At 42.2% G+C, this 20,999-nt stretch overlaps 1 protein-coding gene across 20 annotated transcripts in view; it reads left to right on the top strand.

Annotated features, from left to right (window-relative positions):
- Window positions 1–20,999, top strand: part of LOC115201553 (neurexin-1a) — a 539,338-nt gene that overhangs the window by 233,166 nt on the left and 285,173 nt on the right. For 16 of the 20 annotated variants that reach the window (XM_029765293.1, XM_029765279.1, XM_029765275.1 and 13 more), the window contains 2 exons: window positions 9,286–9,489; window positions 13,507–13,533. In XM_029765293.1, the coding sequence (XP_029621153.1) occupies window positions 9,286–9,489; window positions 13,507–13,533 (231 nt within the window). The remainder of the gene's footprint in view (window positions 1–9,285; window positions 9,490–13,506; window positions 13,534–20,999) is intronic. The other 4 variants (XM_029765285.1, XM_029765287.1, XM_029765286.1 and 1 more) reach the window with 1 other exon arrangement.

Below are 20,999 nucleotides of genomic sequence, written 5' to 3'. Positions count from 1 at the left end.
CACAAGGGAAAAGAGGCAGAGGAAAAGGAGGGAGGAGAAGAGGAAGGAAAACGAGTAACGAGCGATGCCGCAACGAGACCCATTTTGAATAGCAGAAGACACACACACACTGCATTCACCACCCAGTCTGTCATTCACCATGAGATGTGCCTGTACTGCATTGCACTGCACCTTGCCTACCATCTGGGTACACATAAACACACACACAAACACACAAATGCACACAGATACAGTCTGCCCCTTCCCTACCATCTGGGCACCCACCTCCACCCTCCACTCTCTCTCTCTGCTACAACAATATTTAATACAATATCTAATTACCAACTGAAACTGGATGGATTAGAGAGAGAAGCAATGAGGGGGAGGGCATTTAGGATGCATTCAGGAGGACATTTATGATGTGTTCAGGAGGACATTTAGGATGCATTCAGGAGGACATTTAGGATGCGTTCAGGAGGACATTTAGGATGTGTTCAGGAGGACATTTAGGATGTGTTCAGGAGGACATTTAGGATGTGTTCAGGAGGACATTTAGGATGTGTTCAGGAGTACATTTAGGATGTGTTCAGTAGGACATTTAGGATGTGTTCAGTAGGACATTTAGGATGTGTTCAGGAGGACATGTAGGATGTGTTCAGTAGGACATTTAGGATGTGTTCAGGAGGACATTTAGGATGTGTTCAGGAGGACATTTAGGATGCGTTCAGGAGAACATTTAGGATGTGTTCAGGAGGACATTTAGGAGGTGTTCAGGAGGACATTTAGGAGGTGTTCAGGAGGACATGTAGGATGTGTTCAGGAGGACATTTAGGATGTGTTCAGTAGGACATTTAGGATGTGTTCAGGAGGACATTTAGGATGTGTTCAGGAGGACATGTAGGATGTGTGCCGGAGGACATTTATGATGCGTTCAGGAGAACATTTATGATGCGTTCAGGAGGATATTTAGGATGCGTTCAGGAAGACATTTAGGATGCGTTCAGGAGGACATTTAGGATGAGTTCAGGAGGACATTTAGGATGCGTTCAGGAGGACATTTAGGATGCGTTCAGGAGTACATTTTAGAAACTTTCAGCAGGACATTTAGGATGAGTTCAGGAGGACATTTAGGATGGGTTCAGGACGACATTTAGGATGAGTCCAGGAGGACATTTAGGATGAGTCCAGGAGGACATTTAGGATGAGTCCAGGAGGACATTTAGGATGCGTTCAGGAGTACATTTAGGATGCGTTCAGGAGTACATTTAGGATGCGTTCAGGCCGGGAAAGATGTCTGCTTGATGTCTGCTTAACTAAAATCTTTTCCTAAAATGTGTGTGTGTGTCTCTGTGTGTGGTTGATTGGACAGTGTAGTGGACATGACAGTGCCATATCCTGACAGTGGTCTTCTACAGGCAGCAGGGCTCAGATAAAGCTGTTTTACAGACTCAGCTCCAGGCAGGGGGAGGGCCACATTAGATTTTGGCCCAGGATAATAGCCACCTCTCTGGCCTTGGAACTGGCAATATTCTCCATGTCTCTCCATGTTTCCATCAATCTGTTGATAATGATAGATTTAAAAAATCCAATGAACCAGCATATCTCTATCTCTGCCCCCCTCCCCCCCCTCTCTCGCTCTCTCTCTCTCCTCCTCTCTCTCTGTCAATCTTTCCACCAAGTTGGCAAGTTGTTTCTATCTTCTCTAAATTTACCAGCCAGTCTGTCTACTTCCTCCTTCCTCAGTAGTGTACACTAAGATATTCAGACTGAGTGGTCTGGAGAAGCACTGGAGAATGGAGACATAATATATTCAGAGACAGTGGTCTGGAGAAACACTGGAGAATGGAGACAATATATTCAGAGACAGGGGTCTGGAGAAACACTGGAGAATGGAGACAATATATTCAGAGACAGGGGTCTGGAGAAACACTGGAGAATGGAGACAATATATTCAGAGACAGGGGTCTGGAGAAGCACTGGAGAATGGAGACAATATATTCAGAGACAGTGGTCTGGAGAAACACTGGAGAATGGAGACAATATATTCAGAGACAGGGGTCTGGAGAAGCACTGGAGAATGGAGACCAGTGGCGTGTATTCATGGATGCCAAGGGCAGCCAGGCTTCCTAAAACAATAGATCCCCCACAAAAAATAATAATACTAAAAATAAAAACATGTATTAATTTTTCATCTCTGTGTTTCATACTTTTCCTTCAATTTGCAAGAGGCTGAATGTATCTCACAGGAGAAAACATCCGAGCGAGCCAAACAGCCCCCTCTTATGTCTCTACGTGTTGGCCATCCATCTGATGCTGTCTGGTCCAAACGAGTATGACATTGTTGCCGCCCGTAGCATTGAAGGCAAGGGAAGCCAGCGAGCATCTGGCCTCCCTTGACAAAAAATGTATAAAATAATAGCCAATCAGCGTTGAGCTAAACTGAGCGAGCTCAACTGTGAATGGTCCTGGCACACCAAAAAAAAGTGTCAGGGGAAGCCAGCTTGGATTTGGCGTCTCTCCTATGAAATCCCATTGAGAGCATACGTCATTGACAGAAAAATTTGAATTGTTGCATCTCCTTGTGTTGTTGTCCTCCGGCGGCTAGCTAGCCAGCTAGCTAAAATTGGCCCTTTCCTAAATTAGCTACGGATAGAGATAGGGATTTGGACTTGAGCTTTTACTTAATTCTCCGTACTGGCCAATGATTATAATGATAATTCTGATCCAACCATTAATTCATACACTGTTGTGCCCCTGGCCTGAGAGGATGGAAGTTCAATATGTAGCAAGGAGGATGATTCAACATGTTTTTCTACTTGCACGAATGTGCACAGATGCACATACTCAGACGTACACAGAAACCATGGACAGTCAAATCATATTTAGCTTAAGTTGATTGGACTAAATTGTTTTTGGTATCTTGTAGTTGTCGCAGTATTAGACTAAGCAGAGGTGATTTGATGATGTTGAAATGTTGAAGTTGAAATGGTGCTGGAATAGTGGAGGCAGCTCCTGTTTTCTTTGTGACTTGCGGTAACTCTCTGTGGTTCTAAATCAATAGTTGTTTAGTGGTCCGAAAATGTCAGAAACATGACCTTCCTTGACCATGCTGTAGGTCATGTAACTGTCTGTTACTGTATATGCAATATGCTTTGTGGACTTCACCGGACATAGGCTGCTAACCGGTTTTGTGATAAAACAGGTGTGGTTGAATTTATTCTGCCACTGTGTCTTCTTATTGTCTCGGCCTTTAGGGGGGGGCGGCTTGGCTTCCCCAGTGATTTTACCTATGCACCACTACTGCTGGAGACATAAGATATTCAGAGACAGGGTCTGGAGAAAGACTGGAGACATAAGCAGGCTGAATAATGAATGATGCCTGTCGTCCAATTCTTGCTGTTTGTTATGAATGTTGAACATACATTTCTCCAAACCCCCTTGGCGACTGTAATTCGGCGATAGTTGAATTGGATTGGGTGGATCAGGCCTGGTGGTGCTATAGGGGTGGCTGTGACATGCGGGTGACAGCTTGGCTCGCCCTCTTGCAAACCTCCACTCAAGGGAGGAAGGGAGAGAGACGGGGGAGCGGGGGGGCAGGGAGAGAGGGTGAGAAAATGAGAGACAGAGAGGAGAGGGTGGAGAGGGACCTCAACCATGTCCCCCTTTTTAAGATTACTGCCTAATTTGTTTCTCTAAAGCAGTCTGTCCCCTAGCTAGATGTTGTTGCCTCCTCCTTGTTTTCGTCTGAAAATCTAGAGAGCGTGAGGTGTCACACAAACACACACATACACACACACACACACACCCACACACACACACACACACACACACACACACACTTACAAAATGGCGAGAATAGATGCTTACCATATTGTCCTCCACACCTCTTCCTCTCCTCCCTTAACAGGTTCTGCTTGTCTTAAAGCAGGCAGTGAGTTGGTCGCTACTTGCTCCGTTTCAGCTTCAATCCCCCTGCTTTATTTTGATCTTACACATGGTTGTGTGCCATTAAAAATGAAGTGAGTGCTGCTCCAACAATGGATGTTTGACAGGTGCCCACTTTGCATTTGATAATGATGCTCTCACATGTCAGATTTCATATTTCCACATCGTTCTCAGAATTTCTTATTTACGCTGCTAACTGCCTGACAGCCTGTTATACGCATCTCAACAGAGACGGCAGCGTCCTAGGCCGTGTCCCAAATGGCACCCTATTTAGTGCACTACTTTTGACCAGCACCTATCAACAATAGTGCACTGTATAGGGAATAGGGTGCCATTTGGGACGAATGCCTGGATGAGATGCAATGTTTATGAATTTATTCAGATTGTGATTTCACTCAGATTGTGATTACTTGTTTTTATCTAGCTAGGGCTGACAAAGGCCCAGTGTTAGAGTACAGAGCACCATTGTGTAACTCTACAATTCTCTGTAATTGTGAAAGAACTTATAGGCATTCTTGACACAAGTAAACAACACATTAATCATTTGGATTGTTGTCTGTGGCTTGCCGTAGACAGAGAGGAAAAGGAGAATACCTGTGGTCATTATGGTCACATGTACAGTAGAATATATTCATTCAGGTCTAGTTCAATAGAATGTACCACAGATGTATGAATATAAATACTATGACATGGCAATTTCACAGGTTATATGGACAGCTAATCCAATAGGACATATGAGGGAAAAAAGTGTGAGTGAGGAAGGAAAACGGATGTTGACTTAAACATGGTTAGGGCCTGTACCATGTACCATGTAGAGAGACATCTGATAGAGAGGAGATGTGAGCAGACAGAGATGAGTGACTAAAGAAACTTCTGCTCTCTTTCTCTCTCTCTTTTCTTTCTCTCTACTCTCTTTCTCTCTCTCCTCTCTATCCCTTCTTTCTCTCCCTCTCTCTCTCCCTTATCGTTCTCTCTCCCCTCTTGCTCTCTCTCTCTCTCTCTTTCATCTCTTTCTCTCTCCCTTCTCTTTCTCTCTCCCCTCTTTCTGTCTCTCTCTCTCTCTCCCCCCTTCTCTTTCTCTCACCCCTCTTTATCGCTCTTTCTCTCTCTCGCTCTCTCTCTCGCTGTACCTTCCTGGAGTGACTCAGTGAATGCGAGATAGATAGTTACCATGTTGAAGAGGATAAAGGACTATCTTTTTGGCTGAGGTGAGAGATAGCGTCTAACTTCAAGAAAGGGGAATCAGGACAATTTAGGAAAGTGGTGCGAAAAGGAGAGAATATCAGATTTGCGAATTAAGTATAATAAACAATCCCATTGGAAAGTAGACCTGCATCTTATGTCCCTTGCAGACTTCCACACACTGCCTAATTGTACTTAGTAGCCCATCCAAACAGCGCTCATGTTGTAACGGGTCATTTCTAGCAGTAATAATACCCAATCTTTATCCCATTTATACCCTCTATGTCAGATGTTGTCTGAGGTCACAAAGTCAAATGGATTCACACATGATATTTAAGATAGCCTACTATTAACATGGACCATCAAGCTATGTCATTGTCTATTTTAGGACTTGGGGGTATCAGAAACAAATGTGGAAAAAATAATTTGATGAATCTGGCATTATTTCCATTATCTCAAATCAGGTAGGCTAATACCAAATTTCAGTCTGAATGAAGTATATTCTTTTGAGTAATTGAAATGCATCAGAAAGGGATTGGAAAGTTCAGAAAAACATCAGGGATGATGATAATCATTGAGCAATCTCTGTGTATGGTCTTTTGTGAGAATCAATTCATTTCCCAGAGTGATTCTGTGCAAATTCATCACCCTCCCTTCTAACTAGTCCTGCTCAGCTTGGGTGTGTTGTAGATGGAAACACGTACGTGTTCCTGAGAGTCTTATCTTTCAGGGATGGGTTATAGTTGCTAATAGCTCCAACCGTTCAGAAGGTAGGCATATTATATTTTTTTAATCAAATCTAATTGTATTTGTCACATGCGCCGAATGCAACAGGTGTAGAGCTTACCGTGAAATGCTTATTTACTTACGCATAGCTAATAAACAGCAAGTGGCAGCAGTGTAAAAACAAAAGGTGTCAATGTAAATAGTTTGGGTGGCTATTTGATTAATTGTTCAGCAGTTTTGGGGGTAGAAGCTGTAAAGGAGCCTTTTGGTCCTATACTTGGTGCTCCGGTACCGCTTGCCGTACAATAGTAGAGAGAACAGTCAATGACTTGGGTGACTGGAGTGTTTGACCATTTTTGGGGGCCTTTTGGGCCAGTTATCAAACGTTACCCACGGAACCGCGGTTCTACAAATTAAGCACACATGCACCACGCACACACACACACATAGACACACACACTTTGCTTTAGCAGCCGGGCGGGAGACAGACAGTTTAGCGGCGAGCCCTCATTTGTCACACTGTCCCTGTCACCTGAAGCGTACCCCAGGATGGGAGGTGGTGAGGGGGAGGAGAGGAGGGAGAAATTGGATTTGGGTGAGGGATTGTGTCGGAGTGGCGGAGTCATCCCATGGGGGATGGATGTGACATGAGGTGTGTTTGACGACGAACCTGTGGTGAGGTGGTGTGTGTGTGTGTGTGTGTGTGTGTGTGTGTGTGTGTGTGTGTGTGTGTGTGTGTGTGTGTGTGTGTGTGTGTTAACATTGGCATCCTATTATCTCCTCTCATCCCTTACCTCTCCCTCCCTCTCTGTCTGTCTGAGGCACTAATGGTTTTGTTATTGGGTTCTGGTTTGTTTGGTTACTGGGAATGATGTTACACCCTCTTCCCTCAGTGTTAAACAATCTGCCCAGCATCGTTGTACACTAAAAAAGGAGAGTTCCTCAAGAGTTTCGTTGGGAAGGTTGATGGTACTATGTGGAACCATACAAACCCATATAACCCTTTGCGCCCTTCAATGGTTCTTTGCAATTCAAAAAGGGTTCTTTCCTCTCTATTAATTATTCAAATGTAGGGGCAGCGGCTCATTGAAATATGTTGGGGTGTGGTTTCTGTACAGTTCTTTTTGTGCAACCATGACTGATAGTGTTGTTCCAGTTGATCTAATCTGTTGTGTGACGCTATTACATGTTATATTTGACTATAGCCAGTGATGGTGTCTTGTGAAAGACTCACGTATGGCCTTGAGAACGGCTGACTAAGTCAGAAGTTCTCAGTTCTCTCATCATGGACCCCCAGTCGTTCCAGAGCTAGCACACTTGATTCAGGATAAATAAAATTGCCTGTCCTGAAGACCTCTATATTGGTCCTCTAATACTGGACTAGTAAAGGCCCAGTGCACTACTTTTGTGATATATTTTTAACTAAATGTATTGGAGTGTTTACCAGCATTTGTAACTTGAGTCTGATAATTACCTGTACAAAACAGTTAATCTGATAATACTTGTGGAATATAAAAAGACTTGCTTGATATTTGTTTTCCAGTTTCTTGAAATACTTTGCAAATGCAACTTATTTCTATGTGAAAACTGAAATGGTCTATTCATTCCTTTTCCATTTAAGTAGACACTCTTATCCAGAGCAACTTACAGTAGTGAGTGCATACAGTTATATACTTTGTCCCTGTGGGAATCAAACCCACAACTCTAGCATTGCAAGCACAATGCTCTACAAACTGAGCCACATCATCACAACACATCATCACAAACCACTTGATGTCTCAATGTTCTCAATTACTGTATTGGTCATTGTTTTTCTTCATGGTGATGGAAAGTCTACAGGTACAAACCTAGATGACCAGCCTAGGTACAGTACAGTAATGTGCATTTACATTAAGTGGTGTGTAAGGATGTTAAATGAATACTGCACAAAAGGGGGTTGTTTTCCATGTTATTTGAGCAAAACAAATATTTAATTTGTGTAGTGTCTTTGCCCATAACTTTGCACCTTTTGATGTAAATTATTGAGTACAGTGTTTTGTTGTTTCTGGATTGCATTCGAATGACAAGGGCAGAGAAAGGGACAGGGCAACAACTCTTACAATTCCAGCTATTGAATACTGCAAGATCCTATACTTAATTATATAACTTTTTTTTGCCAAAGTAGAGATGCTGAAATTTTTTGGGGCCCGTGCTAAAGATGTCTATATAGCTGTCCGCTAATAGTAGTAAAGGCACTATTTTTGTGACATTATTATTATTATTATATATATTTGTAAATAATTTATTTTCCTATTAATATTTGTACAAAAAAATAAAAAAATATGGGGGTGTTGAAGCACCCTCAGCACCCCTACTTCCCGTGGCTATGTTCTTTATAGAACCATTCTCCACAAAGGTTTTATGAAGAACCATCAGGAAATCCTTCAATATAGCTCCAAAAAGGGTTGTAACCATAGCAGAATGCTTTTTAGATGCTAAATATAGCCTTTTTTTATGTTTCATTATAGAACCTTAGTAATCTGTTATTTATAACACTATACAGGTTCCATTTAGAACCTTATGAGTATTGGTCATTATAGAACTTTCAAAAAAAGGTTCCATACTGTATAGCACCAAAAATTGTTCTGCAGTGGTTACAAGTCAAATAACCCTTATTTGGCACTATATAGAACCATTTGTTTTTAGTGTGTAGAGGAAACAGCTGCCTGGGTTCAAATACTATTTGAAATCATTTGAAATCCTTGAGCCCAAGATATAGTCATTTCCCTGTCTTTATACCCCATCTTCATTTTTGTCTTAAGGTTGATTGACCATTAGAGTGGTGGTATGGTGGTTTTGCTCTGACTGCAAAACCCTGTTAGGCTGTCTAACCGTGTCTCCAAATGGGTCCAGGAGGATCTCTTCAGTCTGAAGAGCCTTTGAGGTTTTGAGACTGTTTATGTATTCAGTCAAGGTCTTGTCACCTTCAAATACATGTGGTGGATGAGCATGGACTTGGAAACACATGAATATGTACTGGTTGGTGGGAATCTGGGACTGTGCCTGAGAGCTCTTGATCCAAGGCCCTTGGTATAAGCAGCAACAAACATAACCCATGTCGTGTTAATAGTCTGTTTTTTTTTCAAGTAGAATTGATAGCTGACTTAATTTACTTTGATTTTATAACATAACAAATGTTCATATCGCAACAATATATATTGTTATATATTATTTATCGCTCTCCTCACTCTCTCTCCTCTCCCACTACTCTCCTCCCTCTTTCTTTTCCTCTTCTCCTCCTCTTCCCCTTGCTTTCCTCTGCATCCCTCTCTCTCCTCTCCTCCCCCCCGCTCTCCTCCCCATCACCCTCTCTCCTCCCCTCAACTCTCCTCCATTTCCCATCCCCCTCTCTCCTCACCTCCCGTTGCTCTCCTGCCATCTCTCCCCCCTCCCCCTCTCCTTTCCTCCTCCCAGATGCGACCATCCTGAGTTATGACGGCAGTAAGTTCATGAAGATCCAGTTGCCGGTGGTGATGCACACAGAAGCGGAAGACGTGTCGCTACGGTTCCGTTCTCAACGGGCATATGGCGTGCTGATGGCCACAACGTCACGTGACAGTGCCGACACGCTGCGCCTGGAGCTGGAGACCGGCCGCGTCCGCCTGACGGTCAACCTAGGTAACGCCACACGGTGTAGCCGCACGCCACACAGTTACAACAAAACTCACATGGTGCACATAGCCTATGACATGACCACAACAGACACATAGCTGAAGATGACTCACATAGGTTCATGACTCACATAGGTTCATGACTCACATAGGTTCATGACTCACAAACCTGATATAACATTTAGCAACCTCGTCATCCTGAAAACAGACAGCCATTTTCTCTATCTTACATCTATGTTACACTCACTCTCTATCATCTTAGCTATGGATATGCTGATGATATATATGATATTGCTGTATATTATGTTGAATAGAAGGGGATGGTATGGAACCCTTCAGTGGCCAGAGTCTGCGGCTCTCCGCTCACTGCCAAATGAGCACGCTGTCGTTTTGGCCCAGCAGGGAATGCTCTCTGTCCTACCCCACCCCTACCCCACCCTACCCCACCCCTACCCCACCCTACCCCCAAGTGACTGTGCAGTAAGAGCATACATTGTTAGTATGTCTATGTGATCCTGGTGGGAATTGAACCTATGACCTTGGCATTGCTATAGCCAAGACCATTTGCCAAATATAAGCCATACTTCCCATTAGCACCAAAAGCCAAATATACTGTCAGCCCCATACCTGTTATTATCCAAATTGGCTGGCTCTGGCCACTGTTTTATATGGAGCCTTTTTCCATTATAGCCTTGGAACCTAATTACTGGTACCTTCTCTGCCCCGTTGAGGTCCCCTCTGACTATACTTACTTTACTTAGAGTTTTTAGCTCCTGGTGGAGAAAAGCCCTCAGCCTTCTACAGTCACTGGTCTCAGGTCTGTGCTCTGTAACAGTTGTAAGAGTGGTGTCTAATATCTAGTAGTGTCCCTCCCATAGAATTAAATAGACCTGACCAAAATGGCTGCCATTATCGGCACATTCTAGAGCTACGCAGGCCGTTGACATCAACCACTCTATTGTATTACATGTCTCTATGGTCCCTCTACTGTCTCAGTCGTCTTATAAACACCACTGACAAATCAAATCAAAGTGTATTTGTCATGTGGACAGTACCACAGCAGGTCTAAACGCTGACTTGCAGCTCTTCCTCATCAGTGAAAAATAAATGTGAAGTAGCAAAGCAAATCAATAGACAATAAGTAGATGAATACAAATAAAAAGTGCACAACAATCGGTAAAAAAGACAGGGTCATAAAAATAGTTAATAAAAGAGAACAAGGTCAGACTGTTGACCGACCGAGCCTTCCCCAGAGCTCATTTACATTTTAGTCATTTAGCAGACAATCTTATCCAGAGCGACTTGCATGAGCAATAACGGTTAAGTGCATTGCTCAAGGGCACATCGGCAGTATTTTCACCCTAGTCAGCTTGGGGATACGAACCAGTGACAATTTGGTTACTGGCCCAACGCTCTTCACAAGCTGGGCTACCTGCCTAGGACAAGGCTCTAGTCGGCCGTTTATGTGAGGCTGAGCGTAGCTCATAGAGTGATGAAAGTGCAAAAACAAACAATCGAGAGATATAAATTCTGATATTAATATTTATTGTTGTATAATACTCTTTGCCTTTTGTCTGCACGCCCAGTTCTCAGCGTGCTATAGATAGTGTGTGTGTGCGTGTGCGTGTGTGTGTGTCTATTTGCTCTCCTCATGGAGCAACGGAGAGAATCCGCCTCTGGAAATGTTAGATATCTCCCAAACCGGGCATGGCTGTGGGAAATGATAGCCATCTATTTCTCCTTTCCGCCAGTTAAACAGAAATGGGCTTTCTAAACAGAGGCATTTAGCGGTGCATGCAAAGGAGAGGGCATGGGATTGGCAGAACTTTCTGTCTGTCTGTCGACCACAGGGAAGCCTGTTGCCGTGACACCCAGGGCGACAGCGCCTCACACTGACACGGGGCTGACAACCCACATCACCACGGTTACGGGGCTGACAACCCACATTGCCTCGGTTACCATAGATGTCTTCTGAAATCTGATCTGATGATGACAGCCAAGATGTTTTTGTTTACATTTTCTTTTTTGATTTCTTTTGGACAGATTTGAATACTTTCTTCGCTTGGTTTCACTTGCCCTTAGATCGCTAGGTCTCCCTTCTCCCTCTGTCTTCTTTCTCTCCCCTCTCCTCCCTCACTTTCCCCTTTCTTTGAAAAGCAGAGCATTTCCTGTGCGGGCTGGCTGGCGTTGGTCTTTGGCTGTTTGCGACCACTTTTCTGCTGTGGTTGACGACACACGACTGGCAGGGCCACATGGGTAGAATGTCTGGGTCTGGATCCGGTCAGCTCTCTCTTCTCACAGCACAACACTGACTCACTGTATATAGTCAGAGAGAGAGAGAAAGAGAGAGGCTGGATAGCAGCAACAATATGTAGTTGTTTAGAAATAGTAGCAGTATTAGTATACTAGTAGTAGTAGGTAGTACAAGTATTAGTTGTAGGTCCACATAGTAGTGCTAGTAGTAGTAGTAGTAGTAGTAGTTGTAGGTCCACATAATATTCATAGTAGTAGTAGTAGTAGTAGTAGTAGTAGTAGTAGTAGTAGTTGTAGGTCCACATAATATTCATAGTAGTAGTAGTAGTAGTAGTAGTAGTAGTAGTAGTTGTTGTAGGTCCATATAATAATAATAATAATAATAATAATAGTAGTAGTAGTAGTAGTAGTAGTTGTTGTAGGTGCATATAATAATAATAATAATAATAATAGTAGTAGTAGTAGTAGTAGTAGTAGTAGTAGTAGTAGTAGTAGTAGTAGTAGTAGTAGTAGTAGTAGTAGTTGGTTATAAGTCCATATAATAATAATAATAATAGTAGTAGTAGTAGTAGTAGTAGTAGTAGTTGTTGTTATAGGTCCATATAATAATAATAATAATAATAATAATAATAATAGTAGTAGTAGTAGTAGTAGTAGTAGTAGTTGTTATAGGTCCATATAATAATAATAATAATAATAATAGTAGTAGTAGTAGTAGTAGTAGTAGTAGTAGTTGTTATAGGTCCATATAATCATAATAATAGTAGTAGTAGTAGTAGTAGTAGTAGTAGTAGTTGTTATAGGTCCATATAATCATAATAATAATAATAGTAGTAGTAGTAGTTGTTATAGGTCCATATAATCATAATAATAATAGTAGTAGTAGTAGTTGTTATAGGTCCATATAATCATAATAATAATAATAATAGTAGTAGTAGTAGTAGTTGTAGTAGTAGTTGTTGTAGTAGTAGTAGTAGTAGTAGTAGTAGTAGTAGTAGTAGTAGTTGGTCAGATTTGAACTCATTACAAGTAATAGGTTTCTAGCAGTGGGGAAGGTGTTCTGTGAGAAAAGCCTGTCACCAATGGCATCATGCCTGACATTCAGTATGAATCCTTTGAATTGGTTAAAAAAGGCTACTGGACAGTGGTCAAATTGAGGCATGGTGTCTTTGAATGCCCTATCCTACGTCTAAGATGTTAGACTACCCATCATCGCTACCAAGTGGCCCAACTCGACCATGACCATGTTCCGATGCTCTCTTGTTGCAGATCTCATAGGTAAAAATATAACCACCTCCTCTGTCAAGGAGACCATTTTATTTGGGACTTTTACCAGGAAATGTTTAATTAAAAGGTTAATAATGTTTTGTTACTTTTCTGTAGCAATACATTTTTAATCTAGAAATCATTAACACTAAATATTCAAACTTTGATTGAGTGATATAGGTTGGTCAGTCAAGGCCTTCCGGTTCAGCACACACACTACAACAACCTAAAAAATATAGCACTGTGAAAGGCCCTTACTGACATAAACAACTATATAACTAACTCATTTGATTGGCACTGTAAAGTAGTAGTTCCCATGCTCTTCCTGCCACACCCCAGCAACTTTTACCTGAGCCAGGTGTGGAGGAGGAGAGGGCCATGGTCGAGAGCATCATGGTGTGGTCCCTGGGTCCGTGTGTCGTCCCCAGAGGGGTGGGATGTTTTAATATTGTCTGCAGCTGTCACAGTGAAGGATTTGACATCTCATCTGTTCTCCCCCATCTAGACTGTATCAAGATTAACTGTACTACCAGTAAGTAAAGACTGCTCATATTTAATACTCTACCTCCTTTGTTAATACTATTTTACTGTTACTCTTTTATCTGTATTCACAACGTTGTTTATTCATAAATGTCGATCCCTCTTTAAACAAACCACACCTATATAGGCCTTATTTTTTATTTTATTTAACCTTAATTTAACTTAAAAAGGGTTTATGAAGGTTTTATTAAGCCTTACATTTTGTTGTTTGTTTAAAGTGTGACCTGAATGTATGTGATCTAAATGTGTGTGCCAGAAAGTAGACTATTTAGGTACAAGCTATATAGATGTCATATGTTTTACATTATGATTTCAGACCAGTTTGACAAAGATGTGCAATATTTCTTCTTTTTTTCCCCAACAGCTAATGGTGAGAAATCACTATTTAAAAGAAATCACATTGCCATTATGATTCCAATCAATTTCCTATACCTTGGATATACATATTATGTATGATATAGACCAGTACAGACCAGTGCATAGCATACAGACCATTTCATGGGAGATAATGGACTGTGCATTATAGTATGTTCTGGGCCTCAGTCAGGCAGTGTGAATCTGCATCTGCTGTCCTACAGAATACTGACTGCTTGAGAAGGGGAGGGAGAAGGCTGATTATGCATGGAGGGATAGAGGAAGGCGAGGGAGGGAGAAGGCAGAGGATGCATGGAGGGATAGAGGAAGGCGAGGGAGGGAGAAGGCAGAGGATGCATGGAGGGATAGAGGAAGGAGAGGGAGGGAGAAGGTAGAGGATGCATGGAGGGATAGAGGAAGGAGAGGGAGGGAGAAGGCAGAGGATGCATGGAGGGATAGAGGAAGGAGAGGGAGGGAGAAGGCAGAGGATGCATGGAGGGATAGAGGAAGGAGAGGGAGGGAGAAGGCAGAGGATGCATGGAGGGATAGAGGAAGGAGAGGGAGGGAGAAGGCAGAGGATGCATGGAGGGATAGAGGAAGGAGAGGGAGGGAGAAGGCAGAGGATGCATGGAGGGATAGAGGAAGGCGAGGGAGGGAGAAGGCAGAGGATGCATGGAGGGATAGAGGAAGGAGAGGGAGGGAGAAGGCAGAGGATGCATGGAGGGATAGAGGAAGGAGAGGGAGGGAGAAGGCAGAGGATGCATGGAGGGATAGAGGAAGGAGAGGGAGGGAGAAGGCAGAGGATGCATGGAGGGATAGAGGAAGGAGAGGGAGGGAGAAGGCAGAGGATGCATGGAGGGATAGAGGAAGGAGAGGGAGGGAGAAGGCAGAGGATGCATGGAGGGATAGAGAAGGAGAGGGAGGGAGAAGGCAGAGGATGCATGGAGGGATAGAGGAAGGAGAGGGAGGGAGAAGGCAGAGGATGCATGGAGGGATAGAGGAAGGAGAGGGAGGGAGAAGGCAGAGGATGCATGGAGGGATAGAGGAAGGAGAGGGAGGGAGAAGGCAGAGAATGCATGGAGGGATAGAGGAAGGAGAGGGAGGGAGGGGTTGGAATTAATGAGGAGCCCCCAACATGGCAGTCAACAGTGATTTTTCACACTCTGTTGTCTCTAATTACCAGCCTTGATGACGCTCCTAAATTCAAACAGACTGATATAAAACGCATGCTTGGAAACAGAGGTATTTTAGCCACGGATGATTTTCCCCGTTCCCTTGTTTTCAATTTATTTTTATTTTTTCACCTTCCTCTCCGTTCGTCATTCTCTTCTTGTATTTTATTTTCACCTTTCTCTCTGTTCGTCATTCTCTTGTATTTTATTTTCACCTTTCTCTCTGTTCGTCATTCTCTTGTATTTTATTTTCACCTTTCTCTCTGTTCGTCATTCTCTTGTATTTTATTTTCACCTTTCTCTCTGTTCGTCATTCTCTTGTATTTTATTTTCACCTTTCTCTCTGTTCGTCATTCTCTTGTATTTTATTTTCACCTTTCTCTCTGTTCGTCATTCTCTTGTATTTTATTTTCACCTTTCTCTCTGTTCATCATTCTCTTCTTTTCTTTCTTTCTTCCCTCAGTCTATCTTGGCGCCTGGTAAATTAATGAGGCTTTTCAAAGCAAAGAGGAAATACGGAGTGTGATTTTATTATTCTCATTAACCTGCCTTACAGAGCAGAGAGAAAGGGATGGAGAGAGTAGGACTGCCAGGAGGGAAGGAGGGAGGGACGGAGGGAAGGAAGGAATAAGGGATGTAGCGGAAGGGAGCGAGGTGAGAGGGAGGGAGGGATTGAGAAATGGATAGGGTAGGGAAAGAGATAGTGATGGAGAGAATAGGACTGCTAGGAAAGAGGGAGGGAGGGACAGAGAAAGAGAGAGTTAAGGGGGGTATATGAGTGTGGAGCTACAGAGGCTACATTGCAATATTTTAGGAGGAAACTTGTCCTTGTCCTTGTATTTATAATTCAGGGACATTGATGAATTAATGATGGAAGAAGAGTCCTCAAGAGTCAGAAAAGATGAGCCGTCCTTTCCTGTGTTCCGTACTGCATGCTGCATACACACTATATCTCTAGGGTTTACCTTCACTTCCATCACACTGACTCTCCTCCACTGTTATGGAGAAACACACTCCCAGCAACATGACATAGTAAGCTCTGTCTCCTCCATCCAGATTGTCTTCATCCATTCTGCATCCAGTCCTCTTAGTCTGGCTGGGGGTACGGTTGAGTCACACGAATGGATGCAATATACGATAGGCTACATTTATATCTGGAGGCTGGTGTCATAGGAAGGTTTGTGTATAGGGGCATCAAAAATAATTCACATTATAAATGGTTTGCAACAACAGTTAGGCTATTCTATAGCATTACCCGTCAATTCCAATGGTGATTTTCAATACCTATCTCTATGCTAAATAGCATTTAATGCAACTAAGAATTCTGCATCCATTGTGTACATTGTGTATGCAAATTAATGGTAAACATGGCAACATTCCATACACTTTCCGTCCTTAAGCACAATGCTAATTCGTGGAATCACAACTACAGTAAAATCTCTGCAAACATTGGACATCAAACACACCTGTAGGGCCTTCCACACATATGTATTCTTGTACATACCAATACATTCCCATCACTAAACAAATCTGTACATAGATTGTCTTTATTTCAAATACAGCACTAGGATCTAGTGCCATGTCTCTGTGTAGGTAGCTAATGTAAGAAACATGTTTACATACATACACATAAGCAGAAAATGAATTGGGTAGTGGAGATATATTCTTTAGTAAATAATTTTTTGACGCATTTAAAGCGGCAATCAGCAGTTATTACATCCATTTTTGGTCTTATAAATGAATGATATGTATCCATTGATTCTTGAAAAATATAACTTATAAATGCCTCATGAGCTTAGTTCAATTGTCGTACCCCATCAGAACCCAAAGTATGAACTTGTTTTACTCCAATGTTTGTTAACAAAACATGGTTAAAACTATAATCTACAAACGTGGATGGTCAGTCTTTGCATCCATAGCTGTGTCCATGAGTCTATGAATGTGAGAGTGGTTACATTTCGCCAGCCCCATCGCTCGGCTTTTTACCAAAACAGGGGCGGAGTTGGTTTTGTTATTGTTTCAGCTGCTGATTGCCACTTTAAAGTTCTTGTTCTCTTTCTCTCTCTCTCTCTCTCTCTCTCTCTCTCTCTCTCTCTCTCTCTCTCTCTCTCTCTCTCTCATTGATGCACACATATTTCACAGTGTTTGTTTTGTGTAGCTACAACAGAAGCGTTGTATGGTTATGTGATAAAAGACTGTTTGCTGCTTTATAAGTAAACATACTTTGATTTAAAACTCTAAGTCTGTGTTTACACAGGCAGTCCAATTCTGATCTTTTGCCCAATTATTTGTCTTTTCAACAATCAGATCAATTATTTGACCAATCATTTGGCAAAATATCATAATTGTGCTGCCTGTGTAAACGCAGCCTGAGGCACTTAGATCAAATGATCTCCACCTGAATAGCAAGAGTCACCGAAGCTCGTTTGGCACTACCACTGTTGACTGGCACGTTGACTTCAGAAATGATGTGAGACATGACTGTGTGATGCCAACGTTTGGGAAATGCACAAATGGAAATAGATATTCATACTCAAGAATAAAATAAAGAAAAAAGTGAAGGAGAGAAAGAGGCTCCTTGCGTCGACTCAGACCTAGCCTAATTGGGTCTGTGGAAAATGTTTAATTTACATTCCTGAAAAGAAAAGCACCAAACACCAATGCAGCTTTAAAACTTTAAAACTCTCATATACTTACCATCTTCTACTTGGATAGAGTAACCGTTCCACTTCCAAGGATTGTTTTTCCATTTTTTCCCAGGTCATTATTTTTTCACTCCTTATTATTTTTTAAACCACTTAATTATTTATTGCGTTAATTAGTGTTGTCAGTTTTCGGCATCCTGGTTCAGCTTTGTGGAAGAATGACATGTTCAGAACAGACTCAAAGAAAAAACACACACAGCACAGACTCAAAAAACACATCACTGTCAATTAGGGGTCTTCGGCTCCCTTCCCTCGGGCATCCTCAGCTCTGCCCGAAGAAACCGCTGCCACTTCAACTTAAACACTGTTAACATGCGCTGACTGACGACAAGCTAAAAATACACACACACACACACAGACGGATTGGCTTTTTTTGTTTGGTTCGTGTTTAGTTGTTGTAGTATTGATTTGTTACAACTTGGTATCTGTAGGATGATGTAATCACCAGTAACTTAGCAGAAGCTGACTAATGCTGTTAACTAGGTGGTGTGTGTGTGTGTGTGTGTGCGTGTGTGTGTGCGTGTGTGTGTGCGTGCGTGCGTGCGTGTGTGTGTGTGTGTGTGTGTGTGGAGAGGAAATTAGATGCAGTCTGGTTTCTTTCCATGGAGATGTGACCCATATGACCTCCAGGTCTCTCTTAATTTCCGTTACACTTTACTTTGGATAGCACACGTGCACCACCATTCGCTTTCAGACCCACACACACACACACAGACATACACACACACACAAACACACAAACACACACACACACACACACAAACAGAAACACACACACAAACAGACACACACACACACACACACACACAAACACACACACACACACACAAACAGAAACACACACACACACACACAGACACACACACACACACACACACACACACATACACACATTCACACACACACACTAGGGTAGAATACTGTCCCGGTATTTAAAACATTTTCCATCCCGAGAATAAATCACTTTTCTCCCAGGTAACCTGGTGTTTCCCACCAAAACTGGAAGTGTTATTCAAAAGCGTTATAAATCATATAAATATGTCTGGATTTGGTTAGAGCTTTGATCAGCATGAACATTCCACCTGATGCTATCTGAGCCTGATGAGTCATATATTAAATACATTTAATGAGCACTACATTAACACAATTCAATGAGCCCATGCCCAATAAAGCCCAAATGATTGTGTCGTTATCCAAATACATGATACAAGCTACTACACATTACCCACGACAGAAAAACAGAAAAGCCCATAGATGTAGATAGCTATATGCTCTCTTGGGTAAATAAATTAAACTAGGTCCAGTAGGCTAATCTTTTTGATTGTGAACTGTATTACTGTACTGTATTGTACTATATCAGTGGAGGCTGCTGAGGGTAGAACAGCTCATAATAATGGCTGGATTGGATTAACATGGTTTTCATTGGTTTGATACCATTCCATTCACCCCCATTCCATCCATTATACTCCATTCCAGCAATTATTATGAGCAGTTCTCCCCTCAGCAGCCTCCACTGTACTTAACTGTATTATATTGACAGGAATTACGCATATCGTTCAAACCATGATAAAGCAGATGAGAACTTGCGATTCTGGTGCAGCACATGCTGCCTACAAAGTTACCGGTATAGGATAGAACATTTTATTTTATTTTTGAAATACAATAGGACCTCTTTGTATAACTAGTAAGCTGACTCATATACTGCATAGCCTACCTTTCATAATATTTCCCCTGATGTTATTACTAACTCTTCTTCCTCTATTGTTGCTTCATTCCTTCCACCTTTCAACAGTTTCGTTGTCCTTACTTTCATCGTTCTAATGACATCCTTGAATAATATAGGACTACAATTAGATGCAGAAGGCTTTCTCCTCTCTTCATGAAGATTTAATGGTTATGGGTCTGAATAAATAACTGCTATAGCCTACCACCATCGTGAGCTCACCCTTCTTTCAAACTACCCGTGAGTTCTATTGGCTGCTGTATTTAACATTCAACAAAAAAGAGCTTGCGTCCCTCTTCGAATAGTCTACTGGTATAAGAAATGCAAATAAAATTATGTCCAGCAAGCTATTCTAGTCTAGCTTTTCCTGCATGGGACTCCAAGAGCTAAGGAGCCTTTTTTAAGGGGAGGCCAGCGGAGCACAGGTGTGTGGGTATTGCACAAGAGACAGAGGCTACAAGTTAGAAGCTTATTATGCATAACCCATCATCAATTAGCTAAATATAAGGCTAATACAGCATTGAATGTATTACCTGAAAGAGGTAGGCTAGGACATCTATACATAGGGCTATATATCAATCTAGAACAGGGTTATCTATTTTGGATGCAATTTGAATGGGAGTTTATGCAGAGAGAGAAAGACTGCGAACAACGATTTAAAGCAATGATATCAAAGTGGTAGGCTGTTTTAACACTGTACAGCTGCAATAAAAAATAAATGAATCTTTACAATAAAAAAATAAGGTGACTCCCGAAAGCCAGAAGGAGTTGGGTAAATTAGATACATATTTGGTCTTTATATTACTGTATCAAAGGCTATGCCGCAGCAAGTGTAGGCCTACCTGTCACAAGAAAAAAACGTACCATGATGAGATGATGGGTCTACATGCATTGTGAACTGTGCTCCATACTGAGATGGGCTGTCTGTCCCCACCCTGAGCGTTGGTTCATCATGCAGAGGCCGTAGAGAAGCCAGATTTAGACATTGCATATAATTTAACAGTTCCATTTTACACCATGCTGTTCATTCTGTTCATATAAATAATGTATTATAATTTACTGGTTTCTCGCAGTTATTTATCCCAGGAAAAGGGAGAGGTTTTGGGCGGTAAATCCCAGTAAATCTTGGTTACCGGTTCCCGTCATTCAGCACAACCCTAATGGGGACCAGGTTCATCCCAGTCAACCCTTTTACAGCGATTTATTTCCTTTCCTCTTTCTCTGCAATCTTCAAAGCCTGAACGCCTCAATGTGTATGCAAATCACAGGCAGCCGGAGCACTAGGATATTATACTCAATCTCAGAGGCACCGTTTTGCTTTGTAAGCACTAAACACCCCACCAGGGCCGGGGAGGATAGAAACCAGGCTCCTGGAGAATGGGATTAGGAGTGAGGGAGAGGGGGAGAGGGAGCGATATATGAAATAATGGGATGGAGGGATGGAGTTCGGGCACTTGAAAGGATGGATTGAGCTTTGCCTTCCATTCCTCTGTCCTTGTGGCCA

This window comes from Salmo trutta, chromosome 10 (assembly GCF_901001165.1).
Source record: "Salmo trutta chromosome 10, fSalTru1.1, whole genome shotgun sequence".
NCBI classification, from domain to species: Eukaryota; Metazoa; Chordata; class Actinopteri; order Salmoniformes; family Salmonidae; genus Salmo; species Salmo trutta.
This window is presented reverse-complemented; position numbering and strand designations above follow the sequence as displayed.